This window comes from Salvelinus namaycush, chromosome 32 (assembly GCF_016432855.1).
Source record: "Salvelinus namaycush isolate Seneca chromosome 32, SaNama_1.0, whole genome shotgun sequence".
Classification (NCBI taxonomy): Eukaryota; Metazoa; Chordata; class Actinopteri; order Salmoniformes; family Salmonidae; genus Salvelinus; species Salvelinus namaycush.
Window position 1 is genome coordinate 11,320,115 of NC_052338.1, and position 12,736 is coordinate 11,332,850.

General features: G+C 41.2%; 1 protein-coding gene across 1 annotated transcript; it reads right to left on the bottom strand.

The window, feature by feature from the left end:
• Window positions 1-1,150: 1,150 nt before the first annotated feature.
• On the bottom strand, window positions 1,151-7,459 carry s100v2 (S100 calcium binding protein V2). Its single transcript, XM_038972008.1, has 3 exons — window positions 7,344-7,459; window positions 5,202-5,333; window positions 1,151-1,993 (listed from the first exon to the last, which is right to left on the bottom strand). The coding sequence occupies exons 1-3, from the start codon at window positions 7,353-7,355 to the stop codon at window positions 1,823-1,825; spliced, it is 315 nt and encodes a 104-aa protein (XP_038827936.1). The 5' UTR covers window positions 7,356-7,459; the 3' UTR covers window positions 1,151-1,822.
• Between the last annotated feature and the right edge of the window lie 5,277 nt (window positions 7,460-12,736).

Below are 12,736 nucleotides of genomic sequence, written 5' to 3' on the forward strand. Positions count from 1 at the left end.
TTATGGCTCTTATAAACTGGTTACCAACATAAATAGAATAGTAAACAAGTATTTTTGCATCATAGCCGTGGTATATTGTCTGATATACACACACACAGCTAAAATGCTGTTTCAGCCAATCATCATCCAGGACCCAAACTTCCTGGTTTATAATGAATGTCTCATGTCTATGTTAATCTCTATTGGCAAAATGCTGTTTCAAGAAACATGTGTGTGGCATTTAAATCCATCTCCATTTATTTCACGAAGTAGGCCTAGTTGTGATTGGTGTGGTTTATCAGTTATGAGCAATTATCCAAATAATGAAACATTCATTAACGTTTAGGCCATCAAGTTTTCAAACCTGTAAGGAATGTTGTTAGATTTAGCACCGATTGCTTTTATTTAGCACAAAACTATATACATCAGAATATGGTTCTAGCTAGTATTGGTACAAGCTAATTGACACAAAAATGTATAATCATTTGAGGGTAATTCCTGTACTATCTATTAAATATTCATCCATCCGGGGATTTATCCTTTGAGTACAGTTCTGGGTTGGTGTGTTGGCTAGGTTCCGTAAGGAATACAAAGGCCTAATTAAGTAAGTTGCTGGGTTGGCTCGGTTATTTGAATAATTGCGAAGCATAATGTGACTAAAAAACTGTACTGCTGACTTAGGAAGATACCGTTGCTTTTAGCATTGGGGATTGTAGTTCAGAATGGCATTCTCCATACAGGGATTCACTGGACCTGGTAGCACTCATGCAAAAATAATGCTTCTAGTAGCTGTCATGGATGAATGCAAATCTACAAACTGTGAACGTTTAGATAAGACATTCCCACTGAACAATTCAAAATGAGCTGATGAATTAGACAATGTGATGTTCAGAGGTTGTATGAAAATGTGTAATAAATGCCATTTGCCCAATAGACTTATTTTGCCTAAATTATAATACTGTAGTAAGAGTGTAACAATTCCACACTGAATGTGATATGTGCTGTATAGTTGTGCCAACCATACACCTTCTAGTTCATACACTGAAATATGTATATGATGATTTGTTTTTGTTTGATCACAAAATGTGTTTTGTGAAATGCTTATCTGCCAGTGGGTAATATGTCGATTTAATGATTAAAATGCTAATTCAACCAAAATAAATCAGAATAATGGAGGTCACCATTGTTGCAATATTTTATGAGAACATTTATGGTCACGTTTTAAGATGTTATTACAATGGCCAGAATAAAGAGAATTACAAAGTATAAATACAAAACTGCACTAGCACAGTGGGGAAAACATTGTTTAAGGAAACATGCTATGGGGACACTGCATCACCAGTACTGTATGTATGAGACTACTGGTGGCTCAAAGGTGCTTTCCACTAATGTGTACTGGCATATGGAAATTCATATTTATTTCTTGCAAAGCACCTAAAGCTGGCTCATGGTTTTCTGATTTCACTTTAGGTCATATGTCATCTAAGGATTCTTTGTAGTGGTTACACTGGTAGTAGGCCTATAGGAAAGCCGTTCAGGGTTTGAGAATGGGGATATTTGAATAGAAGGGATATTTGGATGGAAAGACCAACACTTATAACACTCAGGGAGTACAACAAAAATCCTGTAAACCAAGTGGTATAGAGCTAAGAGATGAGCACTGCTAGCACTACCAAGCATGGGAGATGTACATAAAAAGGCCTGTAGTGGAGGGGGTGAGTACTATGTGAGTGTCCAGGTCTGGATGGGTGCAGTGCAGTGAGAAGGGGTACTGACACTGGGTGGGATACTATGAGGCTGTCTGGTTCCCCCCGGCTCACACCACCGTCAGAAGGCATGGACCTCACAGGAGCACACAGCTGCACTTGGACACCTTCTCGCTGCTGAGAAGACCATGCTGCGTGGTGGCCAGTGACTGGATCAAGCCCCAGAAGTGTTTGAAGGTGATTCCCTCGCCGTCCGACACACCCATCTGTCTCATCACCTCGCCCATGCCCTGCTCTGAGCCTCCAGTCTGGGGGAGGGAGGGAGCACAAAAACAACTCTTCATTATATGGACACAGTATTTTACTTATTGACAGGTAATAAGAAATAAAGTAATCATGCATAGACATGTATTAGAAGCAAGTTAGCAATTAGTCTATTACACTTTTAAGCGTATAACATTGTTGCCTACGTTACTCAGTAGGCTACATTCATAACAGTACTGCTATTCCCAGCAGTAATTATTGTATCAATAATTAAACTGAATAACTACTGTCAACATGTTTGACTTCATAATCTACTATTAGCATCTCAACTGTATGCAGCTCTATAAATACAGCATGTGAGTACTTTGTCAACTAACTGTGTCACGTTTCAGGCATTGTTACCCTCTAGTGGTTATAAACTCAGCAAAAAAAGAAACATCCCCTTTTCAGGACCCTGTCTTTCAAAGATAATTCGTAAAAATCCAAATAACTTCACAGATCTTCATTGTAAAGGGTTTAAACACTGTTTCCCATGCTTGTTCAATGAACCATAAACAATTAATGAACATGCACCTGTGGAACGGTCGTTAAGACACTAACAGCTTACAGACAGTAGGCAATTAAGGTCACAGTTATGAAAACATAGGACACTAAAGAGGCCTTTCTACTGATTCTGAAAAACACCAAAAGAAAGATGCCCAGGGTCCCTGCTCATCTGCGTGAACGTGCCTTAGGCATGCTGCAAGGAGGCATGAGGACTGCAGATGTGGCCAGGGCAATAAATTGCAATGTCCGTACTGTGAGACCCCTAAGACAGCGCTACAGGGAGACAGGATGGACAGCTGATCGTCCTCGCAGTGGCAGACCACGTGTAACAACACCTGGACTGAGGGCTTGTAGGCCTGTTGTAAGGCAGGTCCTCACCAGACATCACCGGCAACAACGTCGCCTATGGGCACAAACCCCCCGTCGCAGGACCAGACAGGACTGGCAAAAAGTGCTCTTCACTGACGAGTCGCAGTTTTGTCTCACCAGGGGTGATGGTCGGATTCGCGTTTATCGTCGAAGGAATGAGCGTTACACGGAGGCCTGTACTCTGGAACGGGATCGAGGTGGAGGGTCCGTCATGGTCTGGGGCGGTGTGTCACAGCATCATCGGACTGAGCTTATTGTCATTGCAGGCAATCTCAAAGCTGTGCGTTACAGGGAAGACATCCTCCTCCCTCATGGGGTACCCTTCCTGCAGGCTCATTCTGACATGACCCTCCAGCATGACAATGCCACCAACCATACTGCTCGTTCTGTGCGTGATTTCCTGCAAGACAGGAATGTCAGTGTTCTGACATGGCCAGCGAAGAACCCAGATCTCAAACCCATTGAGCACGTCTGGGACCTGTTGGATCGGAGGGTGAGGGTTAGGGCCATTCCTCCAGAAATGTCCAGGTGCCTTGGAGGAAGAGTGGGGTAACATCTCACAGCAAGAACTGGCAAATCTGGTTTAGTCCATGAGGAGAAGATGCACTGCAGTACTTAATGCAGCTGGTGGCAACACCGGATACTGACTGTTACTTTTGATTTTGACCCCCCCCCTTTGTTCAGGGACACATTATTCAATTTCTGTTAGTCACATGTCTGTGGAACTTGTTCAGTTTATGTCTCAGTTGTTGAATCTTGTTATGTTCATACAAATATTTACACATGTTAAGTTTGCTGAAAATAAACGCAGTTGACAGTGAGAGGACGTTTCTTTTTTTGCTGAGTTTAGATGTCTTAAAGTAATGATGGAAAGCATTCCAACTGACTACCTCTTGAAGCTGGTTGAGAGAATGCCAAGAGTGTGCAAAGCTGTCATCAAGACAAAGGGTGACTACTTTGAAGAAACTCAAATATAAAATATATTTTGATTTGTTTAACACTTTTCTGGTTACTACATGATTCCATGTGTTATTTCATAGTTTTGATGTCTTCACTATTATTCTACAATGTAGAAAATAGTAAAAATAAAGAAAAACCATTGTAGTTACTCCACAATACTAACCTAAATTACAGATTGAAAAGAAGGATGCCTGTACAGAATATGCATCCTGTTTGCAACAAGGCACTTAAGTAATACTACAAAATATGACATTGAATGTTCTTGAGTGGCCTAGTTAAAGTTGACTTAAATCGGCTTGAAAATCTATGGCAAGACCTGAAAATGGTTGTCTAGCAATGATCAAGAATCAAAAACAAATTAATCCATTTTGAATTCAGGCTGTAACACAACAAAATGTGGAATAGATTTTAATTCTGAAATGTGATAAAGCTGCCAGCCAGGCACATGCAAACACAGTGGATATTTCTGTCTGCTGGAAACAATAGGAAATTGATTTGGGAAAATATTTCCTGTCCTGAACGCTGCACCACAGCTGAGACAATATAAAGAGCTGTTTCCAGGAATCCCATTTAAATGTGATCATTACTTTTCCTTTGAAATAGACTCTGGTTTTGGATAAGTCTAAGACTGGGCATAATGAAAAACATATGGACTTGGTAATTAAACATAATATTCACTTCAACAGTTGTGTATACTGCCCCCTCCCCTTGACCTCAATTGCCTTTCACAACAAATATGTCCTAGCTGTTGTGGCTAACTATTGTGTAGCAGAAATACTCTACTTGGCTGTCTCGTTTATGGTGGATGAAGTCGACTTGGTGCAAGGAGTCATTACAATTTTAAAAGATTCTGCTCTGTTCATTAGGAAAACAGTTATTTATTTATCTGTCAGTTTGTTTCACCCCCTCTAGATGAAAGATCAACCTTGAGCCTTCCTCACTCGCTCATCATATATTTGAACCGGCCATTTCCTGTTTTTCAAAAGCATAGCTATCTTTGTCACCCTCTGGTAGATTCAGACTCATCCTGGAAAACCGCCTTGGGCCTGAGACAACTAAGCAGCCAGTTCCAACATGAATACATGGCAAGATACATTGGCCTTTTCAGTGATTGAAATAAAGCATGTTTAAAAGTAAATTGGTGACTGAAGCACAGTAGATCACAGAAATCTTGGATTTGTATTGAACCTGGCAACTGACGCCTACAGGCCGTTCCTGAGTGTTTGCTTGGGAGTCATAGGATGTGGTGTGTACTGTATGTGTGTGGTTGAGTGGGGGGGGTAGTAAGAGTCAGAGCCACGCCCTACTGGTAGAATCAATGGCAGGTGTGGCCGGGGAGTGCGAGGGCAATGTAGCCGACCGTTGCAGCTTATGTACCTTGACTAAGTTGGGCAGCTGGGAGGCGAGGAGGTCTTTGAACTCTTTGGTTTGGAGCGTGGGACCTTTATTGGCCGCAGCGGCATGGAACTTTGTGACCAAAGTGTTGATGGCCTTTTCCAGGTCGGAGTGCTGCGCCAGAGGAGGAGAAATAAACGTGTTAGGGTGGGGGGATCAAATAATATAACAATAAGAAAAGCGTCCGTTGAAGTTTATTATTATAATAGATCATTAAGAAAGAAAGAAAGTTAACATATTCATCAGACTCCCCAGGTGCGTGCCGAAGTGTACCGACCTCCACTCAATTTAGTCACAAATACCAAAACAATCAGACACACTCACATCCGTCCTCAAGTGCATATCCTGCATGCCTCCATGCGTCAGAAGTTTACGCAAAGACGGCACTCCGATGTTTAACCCTGTCCTTGAGTGACTGTTCGAACAACACTGCAGCATTATTCTCCGCACATATCACGCACTGCTCCATTCAGTTAATTAACGTGTGTTTGTATTGCTCCTTTCACACTATCAGTGTCGCTGAAAGCTTAGTGGTTAACCAAAAAATTGTGAGAAACAATACGAGAACAGTTATACTCCAACAAGATCAGTTATACTTCCAGGTTACAAATCACCTGTTTGAAAAGTAGACCTTATGTTTTGCGGTGGCATATGAAACTGTCACACAGACTCGTTATGTTGGTCATTGTGAAGGGCATCATTCCATACTCTCTTTAAACCAAGAACCAAACACCCAATCTATTGTAATTGTTGGGTTTTTGTTCATACTACTTTTTATTTCTATCCTAAATCACTAACATTAAATAACTGTTAAGAAACTTTGCTATGTCACTCACCCTTATTCAAATAGATATTTGAATATGCTATTGAAATGTGAGCACCTGTGGGAGGAGAAGCTTAAGTAACGAGAGACTATTGGAAGGCAAATTCAGACAACTTGTCTACATGTAGAAGGTACTTGAAATACCTGCATGTTGGGGTAGCTACAGTATGACAGCTCAACCCCTCACTGTTTATTTTCAGGGTGTGCCAGGGGTGGAGTGGCCGTTCAATTGCTGTTCAATTTGTAGCCCATTGGGCCTGTCTAATTTAGATTTTTTTCACGCAAAATGAACTGGCTAATAATGGGGGCCTAACGGGGCAAATGAGCCAATGTGGGGGCCTCGAGGAAAAACTTGGCCAGTGTCTTAGAAATGCCAGGGCCGATTTATGGTCCGTAACCGATTCGTGCATGAGAGGCTTGGGCAACAGGGTGAGGAATCAGTGGTTACTTCAAACTGTATTCTCCTAAACACTAAACCAAATTCGTTGACACATCTAAAAACAAAGTTGTTGTTTCAGTTGTCAGGGTAGGAAATAATGTAGAATAAAAAGCCTGACTCACTAGGCCACCATAAAAATCTCGTGGTAGGCCTATCCTACTACAGGGTTCATTTTATAACGTTTCCACAGATAGCTCAACGCAGCCAACAAAAGGCATAACATTGATACAGTACGTAACCATGGTACGGCGCTTGCTAACCGACAGTAAGTATCTCATTGTATGAATGTCTGTCTGTATTTCTGTTCGTCTAGCTGTCATCCCTCACACACTAGCCTATATTCAAAGAACGTTGGTGTGTCCTAGGCCACGGGGACAGAATCTGAATGGACTGATTGACTCCCCGTGCTTTACATTTCCATACACGGTCTCTGTCTATAGACAACTGAGAATAGCTCATTGCTCCCTCGTCAACATATGGCCTAGATTAATTTCTTATTGGCCATATTCTTTGGTGCTGTTCTAGCATGCACACGGATCAGTGCATTGAAATGATAACTTGTAAACTCGCGTTAAAAGTGCATATAAAGTAGGCTATATGCAAACGCGCCTATAAAAATAATACGATCTCATGGACTGTGTCATGATATAAATTGGATAGCATAATATGTCAATGGAATTTTGGTTAAACTACATCTGTGCCACTTCCAACGGTAATCAGAACGATGCGTAGAAGTTGGGGGAAGTTATCACCAAAAGAATGCAACAACTCCATTCCTTGCTTCTAGGACGAGATAAGCCACTATCTCTTCAACTGCAACGTTTTGACAAGTGCTGATTTTAAAATTGTATAGTAGGCCTACCTGTTCAGCCATTTGGATCGTTGTGTGCTGTCCTTTTTCAAAGTAAAGTTTTCTCTCTGCGATGTTCGGTATGCTAATTGTTACTTTTCTCGCTCAGTGTTCCATTGCTTCCTAAATCCTCCCACTCCCCCCCCCCCCCCCCCCCAAAAAAATACAACTGCAACTCGATTCCACCTTCCGTGTCAGTCGAGAAAGATATGGGGAAAATTATAGTGCGCTCAGTGTAACTCGATGCATTGGGACTGTAAACTTCACGAGGCAAAAAGTCTACATGCAGTCATATAGGCCGACCACCCTTCTTTTAACTATTATTGTGAAGTTCTCTTTTGTTTCGAAGTATTCCACGTTTTGCAGAGAGTAGCCTACAGATTTGTGCATTTAAAATGTAGGCTATTCAAGAATAGAGCCTGCGAGTGCGTCACTCAACATCTGGAAACATTTAGCAAAAGTTGAAACAGTCTGCAAGCTTAGGCTGGAGTTTTTCTTTGTTGCAAATTTTAACCCCTCATATAAGCCTACCTATTTTATGCAGTTTCTGTAAAGCTTTGAATATTCACCAAAATAATAAATTTCTCAATATTGTAAGAAACCTTTATGAACCATGCATGGACAGTCCCCATTGGCATTTTTTTCCCGAGGTCGTTTATAATAAAAGTAGTTTGTCACTGTCCGTTCCAATTTCCATTAGCCCTACATTCACTTTGATAGGTCATTAGAGGTTGAGAAGGAAATGCTGGAAAAAGCGATGCGCTCACAATGAACAGGCGCGACCACATTCTTGAAAGCCGGTTTCATGACTATAGAGACAGAGGGGTGGGCAGACATGGGACTAGATACAACTGGATCTGTCCATTGCCTTTGTTTTTAGGCCATTGTTGAAATGATACATCCCTTTAATTGAGCATTTCTCCTTTGCCAAGTTAATCCATCCACCTGACAGGTGTGGCATATCAAGAAGCTGATTAAACAGCATGATTATTACACAGGTGCACTTTGTGCTGGGACAATACAAGGCCACCCTAAAATGTGCAGTTTTGGTACACAGCACAATGCCACAGATGTCTCATGTTGAGGGAGTGTGCTATTGGCATGCTGACTGCAGGAATGTCCACCAGAGCTCTTGCCAGATAATTTAATGTTAATTTTTCTGCCATAAGCCACTTCCAGCGTCATTTTAGAGAATTTGGCAGTACTTCCAACCAGCCTTACAACCTCAGACCACGTGTATGGTGTTGTGTGGGCGAGTGGTTTGCTTATGTCAAGGTTGTGAACAGAGTGCCCCATGGTGGCAGTGGGGTTATGGTATGGGCAGGCATAAGCTACGGACAACGAACACAATTGCATTTTATCTATGGCAATTTGAATGCAGAGATCCCGTGACGAGATCCTGAGGCCCATTGTCGTGCCATTAATCCACCACCATTTCAGCATGATAATGCATACTCATCAGACATATCACCCATTGAGCATGTTTGGGATACTCTGGATCAACGTGTATGACATTGTGTTCCAGTTCCCTCCAATATCCAGCAACTTCGCACTACCATTGAAGAGGAGTGCGACAATATTCAACAGGCCACAATCAACAGCCTGGTCAACTTTATGCGAAGGAGGTGTGTCGCCCTGCATGAGGTGAATGGTGGTCACACCAGATACTGACTGGTTTTCTGATCCACGCCCCTACCTTTAAAAAAAAAAGGTATATATGACCAACAGATTCAAATCTGTATTCTAAGTCATGTGAAATCCATAGATTAGGGCATAATTCATTTATTTCAATTGGCTGATTTCCTGATATGAACTGTAACTCAGTAAATTGTTGCATGTTGCATTTAGATATTTATTCTGTATACTTCCAGTGGCTACGGATCGGTGCATAAATTGTCATAGGCCTACTGAGGTGTTTACATGAAAACCAGTTAACCAGGATCTTCATTATGCTACCACAAAGTCGTGGGCTGTTTGGACCATAGAATGGAGAGGCCTAAATCTAGCCTAAATACTGGATCTGCACAGTCGGGTCCATGCCAATGATTTATAATAGATGACTGATACGGGGCGCTGTGTTGAAGACACCATACCGCCATCTTTGCACTCCCCCACTTTGTAAAAAAAATATATATTTTGGAAGCTCTAGAAATGCATGTCTACATTAATTCTTACCACATTTATTCTATTACATATACTTTAATGCATACTTTTAAATTATATTATGTGAGCTAAACATAAAAAAATTAAAATACATTAAGAAAATACCCTTATTAAACTATTGAGATTACTAATGTTGCTGTCCCCATTACAACCCCCAAAATGCTTAAAACCATTTAATTTTGTCCTCGAAACATTGAATTGAAATCCTGTAGAATAACATTAATTCCTATGGAGGACTGCTCCAGCTGGGGAGCGCCAATGTGGCTGACCGGTGGCTTCAAAGCCTCTCAATGGCCAATACATAGAATAGTCAATCCAGGGTTTATATACATCATTGTCCAATTCCGTTGCTTCGCACTACCACCCACCTCTGTTAAACATATGCTTGTAAAAACGAATTCATGTCATAATCGAAGACCACAGTAAAACGCTTAATGTGTCTCTAGAATGCGCAGCTGTTTGGTTTCACATGCGGATTCAATAGCGACTGGTATCCCTAGGGAGGAGGGTGTGTCCTCCCTTCAGAGCTTTCTCGCCATTCCTCCTCGCTGTCTTCCAGAAAAACAGACACCACGCCCAAATTTGCGAAGACATGGGATTTAAGAGCCTGATTAGCCCTAACTGAGGTATCTGTCAATGTCTCTGGTACGATGTCTCATTGCAGAGACGTTTAGGCCTATGTTGAGATGACACTGTTCAGGAGACTAAGGGATGGTCTACACCAGGGCTATTCAACTATATTCTTACAGGGGCCAGATGTAAAAAAGGTTCATTGCAAGGGGGCTGGACATTATCCACATGCGATTATTCTTTGGAAGAACTGTTTAAAAAAAGCAACGCGCACACACCAATAAAGCACTTTTATTAACATTAAATATTGCTAAAAGTTTAGGAAAGAAGTGGAGGCCTCTCAACCAACGTGACTCGAGGTGCACCCAAAACATTTGATAATCATTGAAAAGGAAAAGGCACAAATGCTCAGTTTTTTAAATGTAATTTAAAAAACAATTACAAGCTTATTAAAACGAATTAGGTCATTTTAAAAATCATTTGAAAACGAAGCATCTCAATAAATAATGCAACGTTGTGTCAAATCAGGAAATGACAAAATCCAATCTGAAGGAAGAATGCTTTGAATGAATTTCCTTCAGTCATTATGTGTATTTTTTTGTCACAATTCCATCTAAAGAGTCATTGTGAGCATGAGAGAGGCAAACAGAAGGCACATAGATGTGTTCCTGGGAGTCGAAGCATTCAGGAAGGGGGTCATAATATTTTGTACAAACATACTAGGAGATAAAATTATCTTTAAGGACCTTAAGATTAAAAATTCCCTAAGAAAGAAGGAAAGTACAGTATGAGTAAATAACTCATACAAGACGCACACACACACAAAATTACTCATATACAGATATGATTTTGGTTAGGAAACAGGCACACACTCTGGAACAGGCAATTCAGTGCAGTCTTACAGTCTTCCACATAATTCACTTTCAGACAGTCATGCCCTTTGTGTTGTAATAGTGTCATTATGTGATGTCTCATTCCAATGTCTGCATGCATTGGTCTGTCAGCCTGTCTGTCTGTTACTTGATAAGTCTGAAAAGAGCGATTTGAACTGTTTGGACTACCTTTCAGTTCTTTGACAAAGTCTGTCTGTGCTTGTATAGTCTTGAGTCCTTAACCGACTGAGTCTCATAGATGAAATATGGTGCAGCAATGTGGGGGCGTCGTATCAAACTCTTGGTCTCATGCGCAAGGCAAACAGGCTGACCACAGTCCCAGTATTTTAAACTTTTTTGGTAGTTCTGGGTATGTGCTTACCAAGTTATTCAAATATGTATATATTTTGATTGCTTCCACAAGGACATCATATCACTTATATTTTAAATCAGAATTATGTTTCACTATGAGAGAGAGAGAGAGATACTGTTAGATTCTTTTCAAGTGAACCCAAAAAACAACCAGCCAAACAACTTCCTCTCCCTTCAGTCACCTCATTATTACGGAATGCCAGAACCTGTTAAAACTTGCAGCACAGTGAATTGACTATGCTCCGGTCTTGTTTGCATACTTGGTCATAGACAACGCTGCAACTTATGTGTGGCTCAACACCCTGTCATGAGGTGAGGCGCTGATACAGCTGATGAGAACCTGGCAGGATCCCGTTTCGCAGGCAGTCAAATGGATGAGTACAGTGTAAGGGTGCGTCTCAATAGTCTGAAGTGGCTTCCTCTCCAACCGGAGTATACTTTCACCTGTTTTTCAGTGTAAACAAAGAAGACGTTGAGAGGAAGGCGTTTTAGATTATTGAGATGCACTCATAGATTTCCTGCTACCCTCATCCTCTACCCTTGAGGAAACATCAGGCACCCTACAGGGCATAGAAGGTAGCACAATTTAAATACAGAACAAGCAGCATTATCACTATCAATCCTCAGGTGCTGCATTCCGGCTGGTTTTCATTTCCCCCTGCACCTGATTGATTAAGCAATAACTGTCCCGAGGGGGTGTGGTATATTGGCCAATATACCACGTTTTTTTAGGCAGAACATCAACCGGAGTGCCTGGATACATCCCTTAGCCATGGTATATTGGCCATAAACAACAAACCCCCGAAGTGCCTTATTGCTATTATAAATCAAGTCAAATAACATTTTATTTGCCACATGCACCGAATACAACAAGTGTAGACTTTACAGTGAAATGCTTACTTACAAGCCCTTTCCCAACAAAGCATTTAAAAAGTAAGAAAATTAGCAAAAAGATCAAAAGAAAATAGTAAAACAATAAAACCCACAGCACAAGGCCTACAGCAGAGCCTGGACCTGCTAGAGCAGTACTGCCAGACCTGGGCCCTGGCAGTAAACCCCAAAAAGACTAAAATAATGATTTTCCAGAGAAGATCCAGATCTCAGGGAATTAGAGTACATTTCTCAATTGGTACAAAATACACTGCTCAAAAAAATAAACACTTAAACAACACAAAGTAATTCCAAGTCAATAACAATTCTTTGAAATCAAACTGTCCACTTAGGAAGCAACACTGATTGACAATAAATTTCACATGCTGTTGTGCAAATGGAATAGACAAAAGGTGGAAATTATAGGCAATTAGCAAGACACCCCCAATAAAGGAGTGGTTCTACAGGTGGTGACCACAGACCACTTCTCAGTTCCTATGCTTCCTGGCTGATGTTTTGGCCACTTTTGAATGCTGGTGGTGCTTACACTCTAGTGGT

Excerpts from the sequence above, each read along its gene's own strand:
- s100v2 (XM_038972008.1), bottom strand. Across the intron at positions 1,994-5,201 it reads AGCTGCCCAACTTAGTCAAG|ACTGGAGGCTCAGAGCAGGG; the intron begins GTACATAAGCTG and ends TCCCTCCCCCAG.